The following is a 13,769-nucleotide window of genomic DNA, read 5'->3' as shown; positions in this document are numbered from 1 at the left end:
AGAAGGGACAGAGTGCTACCCACTGAACTGCAGCTGAGACCAGATAAACAGATGAGGGAGGAAGGATATGTTGATGGGGTGAGATGAAGAGGGGTGGGAGGAGGCTCGTGTGGAGCAGAAACAGCAGCACAGATGGGTCGCATGGCCTGTTTCTGTGCTGTACGTTCTATGTAGTGTGATGTAAATTCTGTGTAATAAGGTTGTCAGACAATTCAGTAGGATGCACCTCCCCTTTAATAAGAAGACATTTTCCCTTTAATAATTGCAAAAGCATGTTTTGTGTTTCCTCGATTACGACACATTAACGCTGACCTAGAACAGGACATTACACTCTGGGACATAGAGACTCCAATCGTGTCCAATACTATCGACGTTCAGTGCACTTGCGTGTGCGAACACCCGAAATTCTTTGAAGAGCAGTTCCCATCTCGTATCTCGTAGCCTTGAACAAAACAACACGGGTCACTTTGTCAACAAGGTCATCATGTTGTGACAGGACAGAGGCTTAACACCGAGTATCCATCGCCGAACCACCAGGCTGCAGTAACAGAAGTTGCGCAGAAATAATAACGCACTATAAAAATATATCGCCCAAAGCCATTGTATGGGAGAACATTACCCCAAGCACCCTCGTTGATTAGTGAATGATTAGTGAATAGATTCAGTCTGAAATGGTGATTAATTCAGTCAGGTAGACACTACCAGGGGGTCATTTTAACCCAGCTCCGTTGACATCATAGAATCGTACAGCACAGAAGGAGGACTTTTAGCCCATCGAGCCTGTGCTGGTTCTTTGAAAGAGCGATCCAATTAGTCCCACTCCCCTTGCTCTTTCCACGCAGTCCAACAAATTTTTCCCTTTCAAGTATTTATCCAATTCCCTTTTGAAAGTTACTGTTGAATCTGCTCCCACCGCCCTTTCAGACAGCAAGTTCCAGATCACAACAACTCGCTGCATAAATAAATTGTCCTCATCTCCCTCTGGTTCTTTTGCCAATGACCTTCAATCTGTATCCTCTGGTTACCGACCCTCCTGCCACTGGGAACAATTTCTCCTTATTTACTCTATCAACATTTGAGTGCATGATTTAAATCTCCTCTTAACCTTCTCTCTGCTCTAAGGAGAACAATCCCAGCTTCTCTCCAATCTCTCCAACCAATTGAAGTCCCTCGTCCCTGGTAGTATTCTAGTAAGTTTCCTCTGCATCCTCTCCAAGGCCTTCACATCCTTCCTAAAGTGCCGCGCCCAGAATTGGACACAATACTCCAGCTGGGGCCTAACCGGCTATTTCCACTTTAGAGGAGAGTAAAATGTGTGGCAGATCCCATCCCAACAGCTCCCCGCTGGGCGGATTAAGTTAAAATGACCACCCTCCATCCATCAGTGTGTTCTCCACAGTGCTGCTGCCAGGGGAGGACTCAGGTACCTATCGTCCGTTGGTAAACCATTGGTTCTCAAAGCTGGGTCGCTCAGGACCAGTTGAACTTGTAGCCCTTGGCCACCACCCAGCTTTCCAAATCTCGGTCTTCTTCCTTCTCCTGGAGTCGCAGCTGCTCCAGCAACACCACCAGCTTGTCTCTGTGTTCGATCACATTCAGCATTTCGTTCAGGATCTGCTTCTCCTCGGCAATTTCCTGCTCCGTCTTCCGGGTGTCTGTTTAGGGAATGACAACATCGAGAAGGTGAACAACCGTTAACTTCCTCACACCAAGAATTAACTTTCACAATCTAGAACAGGTTCAAAGACATTAATTAAAAAGGCTCATGGAATGTTGGCCTTTATCTCAGGGTCTGGGATACAAAGTGGTGGAAGTTATGCTACAGTTATATAAAACTCTGGTCAGACCCCATCTCAAGCACTGTGTTCAGTCCTGGGCCCCACCCCTCAGGAAGGATACATCGGCCTCGGAGGGGGTGCAGCGCAGATTCACCAGAATGATACCGGGGCTAAAAGGGGAGGTTGTATAGAGTAGGGTTGTATTTCCTTGAATATACAATTAAGGTGTTTAAGATGATTAAAGGAGTTAATGGGATCGATAGAGAGAAACTATTTCCTCTGGTGGGGGGAGTCCAGAACAAGGGGGCGTAACCTTAAAATTAGAGCCAGGCCGTTCAGGGGTGAAATCAGGAAGCACTTCTTCACACAAAAGGCAGTGGGAATCTGGAACTCTCTCCCCCAAAAAGCTGTGGATGCTGGGGGTCAATTGCGACTTTCAAGACTGAGGTCGATAGATTTTGTTGGGTAAGTGTATCGAAGGATATAGAGCAAAGGTGGGTAAGTGGAGTTAAGCTGTAGATCAGCAATGATCTGATTGACTTGTGGAACAGGCTCCTCCTGTTTCTAATTCAAACTGCCTTGATGCTGGGGCTCCAAATTTCAACAGGTGCGCAGACATAGGCCGTGACAATTTGGCTGATGCTTGAGCACAGAGTTGTTACAGAGAACGGGCTGTAAATTCCAGTTTGCGAGGGCTTTAGGGGAATGAAATGCCGGCAATATTTCAGCTGAGGTGGTGGCAACAAGAGCAGGTCAGAGGCTGGGTATTCTGCGACGAGTGTCTCACCTCCTGACTCCCCAAAGCCTTTCCACCAACTACAAGGCACAAGTCAGGAGTGTGATAGAATACTCTCCACTTGCCTGGATTAGTGCAGCTCCAACAACACTCAAGTAGCTCGACACCATCCAGGACAAAGCAGCCTGCTTGATTGGCACCCCATCCAACACCTTCAATATTAACTCCCTCCACCACCGGCGCTCCGTGGCTGCAGTGTGTACCATTTATAAGATGCACTGTAGCAACTCGCCAAGTCTTCATTGGCAGCACCTCCCAAACCCACGACGTCCACCTAGAAGGACAAGGGCAGCAGGTACATGGGAACACCATCACCTGCAAGTTCCCCTTCAAGTCACACACCATCCTGACTTGGAGATATATTGCCATTCCTTCATCGTCGCTGGGTCAAAATCCCTCCCTAACAGCACTGAGGGAGCACCTTCACCACACAGACTGCAGCGGTTCAAGAAGGCGGCTCACCACCACCTTCTCAGGGGCACTTGGGGATGGGAAATAAATGCTGGCCTTGCCGGTGACGTCCACATCCCGTGGATGAATATAAATAACAAATTGGTGCAGAACTGGAAACTGTCAGGATTCCACCCCTGGAAAGCTTCCCAAGACACTAACGCAGAGGGAGAACTTTGGGAGCATCCCTAGGCCATCGTGGGAATTCCACCCTGGTTCAGCTTCGACAGTTCCCATTAGGACAAGGTGCGGGTCCCGTTCCGAGACTTACAAATGGCCCCAAGAAGGAAGACGGCTGAGAAAATCCATCCCAGAGTGTCCTTGTGAGCATCCCATTGGAGTTTCAGGTCATCACTCTGACTCTGCTGTCCCACGACAGGCCCAGACACTCGGGATAGCTGGACAACCGCTCCACATACTCAACCCGCTCCGTCCTCGGGATCAGGGATTGAGGTCACCAGTAGGGCACCATAGCGAATGGAAGTCCCAGCCCACCACACAATGGTCTTGCTTCCCTGCCAAACACCTGCAGGAGAGAGTCTTAAACCACTTGTGGGATGTCCAAGACTAGGGGCCATAAATAAAAGGGACTCACAAATAAATCTAATAAAAAGAAAAACTTGCATTTATATAGCGCCTTTCACCACCTCTGGACATCTTAAAGCGCTTTACAGCCAATGAAGTACTTTTTGGAGTGTAGTCACTGTTGTAATGTAGGAAACGCGGCAGCCAATTTGCGCACAGCAAGCTCCCACAAACAGTAATGTGATAATGACCAGATAATCTGTGTTTTTGTTATGTTGATTGAGGGATAAATATTGGCCCAGGACACCGGAGATAACTGCCCTGCTCTTCTTTGAAACAATGCCGTGGGATTTTTTACGTCCACTTGAGAGAGCAGACGTTTAACATCTCATCCAACAGACGGCACCTCTGACAGTGCAGCGCTCCATCAGCACTGCACTGGAGTGTCAGACGAGATTTTTTTTTTAGAGAATATTCAATAGGGAATTCAGGAGAAACTTCTTCATCCAGAGAGTGGTGAGAATGTGGACCTCGCTACCTCAGGGAATGGCCAAGACGAATAGTATAGAAGCATTTAAGGCGAAAGGAATAGAAAGAGTTTTGATTGGTGAGATGAAGAGGGGTGGGGGAATGCTCGTGTGGTGCATAGACACTGGCATCGACCAGTTGGCCCAAATGGCCTGTTTCTGTGCTGTACATAAGAACATAAGAAATAGGAGTATGCCATTCGGCCCTTTGAGCCTGCTCCACCATTCAATAAGATCATGGCTGATCTTCTGCCTCAATTCTACTTTCCTGCACTGTCCCCATATCTCTTGATTCGCTTAATATCCAAAATCTCTGTCTTGAATATACTCAATGACTGAGCCTCCACAGCTCTCTTGGGTCGAGAATTCCAAAGATTCACCACCCTCTGAGTGAAGAAGTTTCTCCTCATCTCAGTCCTAAATGGCCGACCCCTTATTCTGAGACTGTGACCCTTGGTTCTAGATTCACCAGGCAGGGGAAACATCCTCCCAGCATCTACCCTGTCAAGCCCTGTAAGAATTTTGTATGTTTCAATGAGATCATCTCTCATTCTTCTAAACTCTAGAGAATATAGGCCTAGTCTACTCAATCTCTCCTATCCCAGGAATCAGTATGGTGAATCTTTGTTGTACTTCCTCTATGGCAAGTATATCCTTCCTTAGGTATAGAGACCATGGGCTTGAAATTGCCCCGTGTCCCGTTTGGAGGTGGTAACCTTCCGGGGCCAGGACATTTATTGCCCGGTCTGAATGTTCTGCCCCCAGCATGGAATTTGAACGTTCCGGCCCTCGACGGAGGCGGAGCACAAGAGGAGGCGCTCCGCGTCCGAAGAGAGGCGGTGGAGTCGGGCTCCGCGCTCCGGAGCTCACCGGCCTGAATCGGGTACTGTTAGATGGCCCTGTGCTTTGGCACAAATGATGCACCACTGAAGGTTGATGGCCGGCCGGTTGGATTCATCGGTCAGAACGCGGTCTGCAGCCTGACCGCTGTTACTCCACCTGGCAAATGTGCGGCCACACCATCTCTATACTGCCTTGCTCAGCTCAACAAGCCCTTTCAGCCACCATTTACCGGCATTCGATCTGACGTTTCCCCCTAAATTACCCCTGGAATCCTTCCCTGGTTACCACCCACCCGGCAGTGGAAGCGGACTTTCAACACCATCCCTTGCTCGATGGGGGCCAGTGAACCGATATTGCAAGCACCAGCACCGGGGAATTCCGACGACTCATCCCCAAAGAACACCGGGCAACACAACTCCAGCCGCAACACCCGAGTCGGCCCGTTGATTGAAGTGAAAATCAACTACTGCCACTCGACCGGGCCAACCGCCCGGCACCCATAACGAAGCGCCAGGCCGCAGGATGGCTGCCTGGTCCAGGTGAGAGCCGCCATTGTCGTGCAGACAGAAGAGTCTGCCGACAGAAAAAGATGGCGTCCCACGGCGCAAACGGCTTCCTCTTTAAAGGGCGCCCTGGCGGCGGGTCACGAAGCTGGCGATAACATCGCCCGGCACCATCCTCAGCGCCTGTGGGCAATTCCTTCTGTGGGGTACAAAGGGATTGGCGCGGTGCGGTGAGGGGTTAGTGCGTCATCGCCGTACGTGCGCCAGCCTGCGGCGCAAATCGCAGAGCGCGCCACTAACTGCACAATGCCCCGCAAACCTCCGGGTCAATTTCCTCGGAAATGCAATCGACCCCCTCCCCCGGGCGATAACCTCGTTGTGCCCCATTGGCGTTCCCTCACCGCACCGCGCCAATCCCTTTGTACCCCGCAGGAGGAATTGCCCACAGGCGCTGAGGATGGTGCCGGGCAATGTTATCGCCAGCTTCGTGGCTAATGGGGATATAAAAAAAGGCAATTTCACCCGCAAAACTGTACACAATACTCCAGGTACGTCTCACCAGGGCCCTATATAATTGCAGTAAGACATCTTTACTCTTATACTCAAATCCTCTTGTTATAAAGGCCAACATACCATTTGCTTTCTTAATTGCTTGTTGTACCTGCATGTTAACTTCCAGTGATCTGTGTACAAGGACACCCAGGTCCCTCTTAACACCAACATTTCCCAATCTCTCACCATTTAAAAAATACTCTGCTTTTCTATTTTTCCTACCGAAGTGGATAACTTCACATTTCTCCACATTATATTCCATTTGCCATGTTCTTGCCCACTCACTTAGCCTGTCTGTATCGCCTTGAAGCCTCTTTGTATCCTCCTCACAACTTACATTCTATGTAATTCTGCATAAACCCCTTCAGCTTCACACCCACTGCAGTATAAGCCAACACAAGACTGTTTACTAGTAATATAATTTGATTGAAAAGTACAGGGTTTCATTCACCCAGGTGAGAGAGCAGTGCGTTGCTGACAGTATAACTCCGGCCTTCGCCACAGCATCTGTGCCACGATCAGCAGGTACCAGTCTCAGCATCTGTAGGATGAGTCACTGAGGCAGGCACTTCAATTACGTTATTGGGGGATTCAAAAACATTCATCTTAGGGATGTGGGCGTCGCTGGCAAGGCCAGCATTTATTGCCCATCCCTAATTGTCCTCATGAATGTGATGGTGAGCCGCCTTCTGGAACCGCTGCAGTCCCATGTGGTGAAGGTGCTCCCACAGTGCTGTTAGGGAGGAAGTTCCAGGATTGTGACCCAGAGCTGATGAAGGAACGGCGATATATTTCCAAATCAGGATGGTATGTGGCCATTCGGCCCCCTGAGCCTGCTCCAGCAGTCAATGAGATCATGGCTGATCTTCTACCTCAACTCTACTTTCCTGAACTGTCCCCATATCCCTTAATTAACTTAATATTCAAAATTCTATTCATCTCCTCCACCTTAAATATACTCAAAGACTCAGCCTCCACAGCCATCTGGGGGTGGAGAATTCCAAAGATTCACCACCGTCTGAATGAAGAAGTTTCTCCTCATCTCAGTTCTAAATGGCTGACCCCTTATCCTGAGTGTTCTCCTGCGCCTGCTGCCCTTGTCCTTCTAGAGGTCGCGGGTTTGGGAGGTGCTGCCGAAGAAGCCTTGGCGAGTTGCTGCATACATCTTGTAGATGGTGCACACTGCAGCCACGGTGCACCGGTGGTGGAGAGAGTGGGTGTTGAAAGTGGGGGATGGGGTGCCAATCAAGCGGCCTGCTCTGTCACGGTTGTGTATCTGAATTGAATCATCCGATGACCAATAATCCACGGAGATTACGCAGATTGCTAACAGATTAATTAAAGGCTGGCAGGAGAAGCACGGCAGTTCATTACTGGGTAATTACAAATTATCCTCCCAGCACCAAGGCCCGACTAATTTAATTAAGGCTTGTCACAAACGGTACTGCTCACCATCGACCGCCATCTGATCGCGAAGCATCTGCTGTAACGTGCTCTGCTGATCCTCAAGCTCCAGCTCCCGGGCACTGTTGAGACACAAAAGGAAGAATTGGGGAATGCTGCCAATCTGGGAATTCCGCAGCGTCATGCAGATCAGTGACACTCAAACCGTGCTGCGATCTATTCCGAACAAAAGAGGCGTTTGTTGTGCTCACTGAAAACGTTATGGGGTGGGTGTAATGTGTGCACCTGAGAGTATGCTCACAGGTTTGTAGAGCTGTTGAAGCAGGCTGGATAGCGCCAAATGAGTGGCACGGCGCTTAGCTTGGGCCGACGTCTGGCACGTGGCCAATGCCATCGAGTCGCTAAAAACAGCACTGGGCCCTGACTCCGTTAGGTGTGTTGAGGAGGCTCAAGCACGTGGGGAGATCCCGTCCGAACTGACCCCCCTCCGGACGGAATTCCTCATCAGCGCAAAGCCCCGAAACCTTCCTTTGGAGCCGGCGCCTCACAACTTGAGCCTCCTCCGGGAAATCCCCTCCGTGCCTTTCAGTTCTGCGTGGAGGGGATTCCTGTACGGGCTGCTCTTGCACACTCTCCATCTTGCCATCCTCGTCTGCCATCCGGACATGCCATGGCGCACCATCTTGCTGTCTGGAGAAGGCGCGTGTCCCCAGTGGAGTGCTCGCTACGCGGGAGTCCTCCCTCTTTTTATTGGGGACTTGGCCTGGAGGGTGGTGCGTGGAGCAGTCCCGTGCAATAAATTTTTAAGTTGGATCACGGGCTCCCAGGCCACCTGCAATTTCTGCAGTCTGGAGGAGTCCGTGTTCCATGTTTTTATGGAATGTGTGAGGTTGCAGCCCCTATTCCAATATCTAAAGGGACTGCTCCTCAAATTCTGGTTGCACTTCAGTCCCACACTCCTGATCTTTGGGCACCTTGTGCGGAGGGGAGCGGGCAGGTCTGAGGGCCTCCTCGTAGGACTGCTCCTGGGCACGGCCAAGGGGGCCATCAGCTGGTCCAGGCAGCGGGCGGTCGAGGGGGTCGTTCAGCCTGACTGCCTGCCTCTCTTCCGCGGTTACATCCGAGCCAGGGTGTCCCTGGAGATGGAGCACGCGGTGTCCACCGGTACGCTCGCAGCATTCCGCGAGAGCTGGGCGCCGGAGGGACTGGAGTGCATTATCACCCCCGGCAACCAAATTTTAATTTGAACCATGTCTAAAGTTTAATTTGTTTAAGTTTGTCGGTTTTAGTGCCCCCTTTTAGCCAGGGGGCACTTGTATTTAAGTTTGCCATCTAATTTACCCCTGTAATAAGAGGGCATTTGATTTACGGATGCAACTACAAATAGTTGTAGAGCTGTTGAGTTGGGAGTGGCTGAGTCAGTAATGTGATGTTAACAAGACTCAATAAAACCCCAGCCAGTTGGGTTTGGGGGCTCCACGATGAGGCAGGTGGTTGTGAGCCTGGCGGATGAACTGGTAATGTGTAGTGTGATTGTTAAAACTTTTGCTAATAAACCAACTAGTTCTTAATAGCAATATGTTGCTATGAATTTTATGAATTCTTAAGCAAAGAGCCCGTGAAGTGAATACACTACAGCATGTTTAGCTGTTGAAGTACCTGGCCAGAGGGGATTGGAATATCCATACAGAGCGAATGTGGGAGATTCGGGCTCGGGAACCTGTCAGGGAGCAAGTCTGATTTACCATCCATTAGAGGTGGCGACGTGATTGGGTTTTAGGGAAGGTATTCCAGAGAGTGCAAACCCTTCTCAGCGATTCGTTCTGGACCCATTCAAAATTAAAATAAAGGAAGTGGAAATGCCGCAGCAATGCTGGGCTGTTTCTGTGGAGGTGTTTCCTGAGCTATCAGCCCAAAAATCAGTTACTGGGCAAGGACTTTGTAAATTGGTCGTGAGTTCAAGTCCCACTCCAGAAACTCGAGCATCTAATCTAGGCTGACACTCTCAGTGCCAGTACTGAAGCACTGTCGGAGGGGTAGTACTGAGGGAGTGCTGCACTGTCGGAGGGGTAATACTGAGGGAGTGCTACACTGTCGGAGGGATAGTACTGAGGGAGTGCTGCACTGTCGGAGGGGCAGTACTGAAGGAGCGCCACACTGTCAGAGGGGCAGTACTGAGGGAGTGCTGCACTGTCGGAGGGGCAGTACTGAAGGAGCGCTAAAGTGTCGGAGGGGCAGTACTGAGAGAGTGCTGCACTGTTGGAGGGACAGCACTGAGAGAGTGCTGCACTTTTGGAGGGGCAGTACTGAGGGAGTGCCGCACTGTCGGAGGGGCAGTACTGAGGGAGAGCTGCACTGTTGGTGGGGCAGTACTGAGAGAGTGCTGCACTGTTGGAGGGTCAGTACTGAGGGAGTGCCGCACTGTCGGAGGGGCAGTACTGAGGGAGTGCCGCACTGTCGGAGAGGCAGTACTGAGGGAGTGATGCACTGTTGGAGGGGCAGTACTGAGGGAGCGCCGCACTGTCGGAGGGGCAGTACTGAGGGAAAGCCGTACTGTCAGAGGGGCAGTACTGAGGGAGTGCTGCACTGTTGGTGGGGCAGTACTGAGAGAGTGCTGCACTTTTGGAGGGGCAGTACTGAGGGAGTGCCGCACTGTCGGAGGGGCAGTACTGAGGGAATGCTGCACTATTGGTGGGGCAGTACTGAGAGAGTGCTGCACTTTTGGAGGGGCAGTACTGAGGGAGTGCCGCACTGTCGGAGGGGCAATACTGAGGGAATGCTGCACTATTGGTGGGGTAGTATTGAGAGAGTGCTGCGCTGTTGGAGGGGCAATACTGAGGGAGCGCCGCACTGTCGGAGGGGCAGTACTGAGGGAGTGCTGCACTGTTGCTGGGGCAGTACTGAGAGAGTGCTGCACTATTGGTGGGGCAGTATTGAGAGAGTGCTGCGCTGTTGGAGGGGCAGTACTGAGGGAGTGCCGCACTGTCGGAGGGGCAGTACTGAGGGAGTGCTGCACTGTAGCTGGGGCAGTACTGAGAGAGTGCTGCACTGTTGGAGGGACAGCACTGAGAGAGTGCTGCACTTTTGGAGGGGCAGTACTGAGGGAGTGCCGCACTGTCGGAGGGGCAGTACTGAGGGAGAGCTGCACTGTTGGTGGGGCAGTACTGAGAGAGTGCTGCACTGTTGGAGGGTCAGTACTGAGGGAGTGCCGCACTGTCGGAGGGGCAGTACTGAGGGAGTGCTGCACTGTTGCTGGGGCAGTACTGAGAGAGTGCTGCACTATTGGTGGGGCAGTATTGAGAGAGTGCTGCGCTGTTGGAGGGGCAGTACTGAGGGAGTGCCGCACTGTCGGAGGGGCAGTACTGAGGGAGTGCTGCACTGTAGCTGGGGCAGTACTGAGAGAGTGCTGCACTGTTGGAGGGACAGCACTGAGAGAGTGCTGCACTTTTGGAGGGGCAGTACTGAGGGAGTGCCGCACTGTCGGAGGGGCAGTACTGAGGGAGAGCTGCACTGTTGGTGGGGCAGTACTGAGAGAGTGCTGCACTGTTGGTGGGGCAGTATTGAGAGAGTGCTGCGCTGTTGGAGGGGCAGTACTGAGGGAGTGCCGCACTGTCGGAGGGGCAATACTGAGGGAATGCTGCACTATTGGTGGGGTAGTATTGAGAGAGTGCTGCGCTGTTGGAGGGGCAATACTGAGGGAGCGCCGCACTGTCGGAGGGGCAGTACTGAGGGAGTGCTGCACTGTTGCTGGGGCAGTACTGAGAGAGTGCTGCACTATTGGTGGGGCAGTATTGAGAGAGTGCTGCGCTGTTGGAGGGGCAGTACTGAGGGAGTGCCGCACTGTCGGAGGGGCAGTACTGAGGGAGTGCTGCACTGTAGCTGGGGCAGTACTGAGAGAGTGCTGCACTGTTGGAGGGACAGCACTGAGAGAGTGCTGCACTTTTGGAGGGGCAGTACTGAGGGAGTGCCGCACTGTCGGAGGGGCAGTACTGAGGGAGAGCTGCACTGTTGGTGGGGCAGTACTGAGAGAGTGCTGCACTGTTGGAGGGTCAGTACTGAGGGAGTGCCGCACTGTCGGAGGGGCAGTACTGAGGGAGTGCCGCGCTGTCGGAGAGGCAGTACTGAGGGAGTGATGCACTGTTGGAGGGGCAGTACTGAGGGAGCGCCGCACTGTCGGAGGGGCAGTACTGAGGGAAAGCCGTACTGTCGGAGGGGCAGTACTGAGGGAGTGCTGCACTGTTGGTGGGGCAGTACTGAGAGAGTGCTGCACTTTTGGAGGGGCAGTACTGAGGGAGTGCCGCACTGTCGGAGGGGCAGTACTGAGGGAATGCTGCACTATTGGTGGGGCAGTACTGAGAGAGTGCTGCACTTTTGGAGGGGCAGTACTGAGGGAGTGCCGCACTGTCGGAGGGGCAATACTGAGGGAATGCTGCACTATTGGTGGGGTAGTATTGAGAGAGTGCTGCGCTGTTGGAGGGGCAATACTGAGGGAGCGCCGCACTGTCGGAGGGGCAGTACTGAGGGAGTGCTGCACTGTTGCTGGGGCAGTACTGAGAGAGTGCTGCACTATTGGTGGGGCAGTATTGAGAGAGTGCTGCGCTGTTGGAGGGGCAGTACTGAGGGAGTGCCGCACTGTCGGAGGGGCAGTACTGAGGGAGTGCTGCACTGTAGCTGGGGCAGTACTGAGAGAGTGCTGCACTTTTGGAGGTGCAGTACTGAGGGATTGCTGCACTGTTGGTGGGGAAGTACTGAGGGAGTGCCGCACAGTCGGAGGGGCAGTTCTGAGGGAGTGCCGCACTGTCGGAGGGGCAGTACTGAGTGAGTGTTGCACTATCGGAGGGGTAGTACTGTGGGAGCGCTGCACTGTCAGAGGGCCAATACTGAGGGAGTGTCGCACTATCGGAGGGGCAGTACTGAGGGAACACTGCACTGTCGGAGGGGCAGTACTGAGGGAGTGATGCACTATCGGAGGGGCAGTACTTAGGGAGCGCTGCACTGTTGGAGGGCCAGTGCTGAGGGAGTGTCGCACTATCAGAGGGGCAGTACTGAGGGAGCACTGCACTGTCGGAGGTGCCGTCTTTCAGAGGAGACAAACCGATGTCCCATCTGCTCTCTCAGGTGGACTTAAAAATATATCATGGTACTATTTGCAATTAGAGCAGCGGAGTTCTCCCCGGTGTCCTGGCCAATATTTATCCCTCAACCAACATAATTAAAAATCAGATTATCTGGTCATTATCAGAATGATGTTTGTGGGAGCTTGCTGTGTGCAATTTGGCTACCAATTTTCCTACATTACAAGAGTGACCACACTTCAAAAGTACTTCATTGGTTGTAAAGCGCTTTGGGATGTCCTACGGTCATGAAAGGCACTATCGAAATGCAAGTTCTTTCTTTCTTTTTGGTAGCCTATACTGCAGCAGATTAATGGTCTCCCAACAGTCCGCACTGCCCACACAACAATCCTGCACCACTGTGACTGGAGGAGTGACATCGTGACAAAGAGGTAATACCTATATTGTTAATGGAAGGTTGATATCTGTGATATCCTGAGACACAGCAAACATACACACCTGCACAAGCATGGCTCCCGGGTAAGAACTGTGCAAGCACATGGCTTTATTATTATTACATCCGTAGTCCACTGGGTGTCTCTGCAGCAATATCCACATCGTAAATGGAGGGGTAATGTCCATGTCCTGAATGTTTGCATGATACTTCAACATAGTCAGACTTTAATTAGTTTTAGGTGAATGGAGATGGAGTCTTTTTAAAGGTTTATAAATACCACTATATCAAGCACCATCATAAGAAACAGATTATCCAGTCAATTATCTCATTGTTGCTTATGGGAGCTTGCTGTGCGTGTACTGAGGGAGTGCTGCACTGTCGGAGGGGCAGTACTGAAGGAGTGCCGCACTGTCGGAGGGGCAGTACTGGGGGAGTGCCGCACTGTCGGAGGGGCAGTATTGAAGGAGCGCTGCACTGTGCGCATACAGGCTGCTGCGTTTCCTACATTGACGACACTTCAGTATTTCAAGCTGTAAAGCAGTTTCGGACGTTCTGAGGATGTGTAAGGCACTTGATTAACGTCTAATTATTGGAACATTTTTGAAAAGTTGGCTTAAAGTTGACCAAATTTCATTGACCAATAGGCCTCATGAGAATCTTCAGACTTTTTGCTGAACAAATGGAAATTAACACTGCTGAATCTGCATGCTGTCTGTGATTTTGAAAGCTGTGTTTCGAGGTTAATCACAGACAACAGAGATAACAGCCTTTCAGGCCTTGAGGGTCCTGCAGACTTGAAGTCTTCCTAAACATTGCCCATGCCACCACAACACAAATCGCAAAAAAATTAAAAGACCAAACACTGGCACTTACCTGCGGA

General features: G+C 51.5%; 1 protein-coding gene across 1 annotated transcript in view; it reads right to left on the bottom strand.

The window, feature by feature from the left end:
- Positions 1-288: 288 nt before the first annotated feature.
- The window catches only part of mical2b (microtubule associated monooxygenase, calponin and LIM domain containing 2b), a 403,033-nt gene continuing 389,552 nt past the window's right edge, over positions 289-13,769 (bottom strand). The window contains exons 36-37 of the mRNA XM_070899469.1: positions 7,427-7,500; positions 289-1,655 (exon numbers count right to left, since the gene is read on the bottom strand). Of these exons, the coding sequence (XP_070755570.1) occupies positions 1,471-1,655; positions 7,427-7,500 (259 nt within the window). The 3' untranslated portion in view covers positions 289-1,470. The remainder of the gene's footprint in view (positions 1,656-7,426; positions 7,501-13,769) is intronic.

Source organism: Pristiophorus japonicus, chromosome 14 (genome assembly GCF_044704955.1).
Source record: "Pristiophorus japonicus isolate sPriJap1 chromosome 14, sPriJap1.hap1, whole genome shotgun sequence".
NCBI lineage: Eukaryota > Metazoa > Chordata > Chondrichthyes > Pristiophoridae > Pristiophorus > Pristiophorus japonicus.
This window is presented reverse-complemented; position numbering and strand designations above follow the sequence as displayed.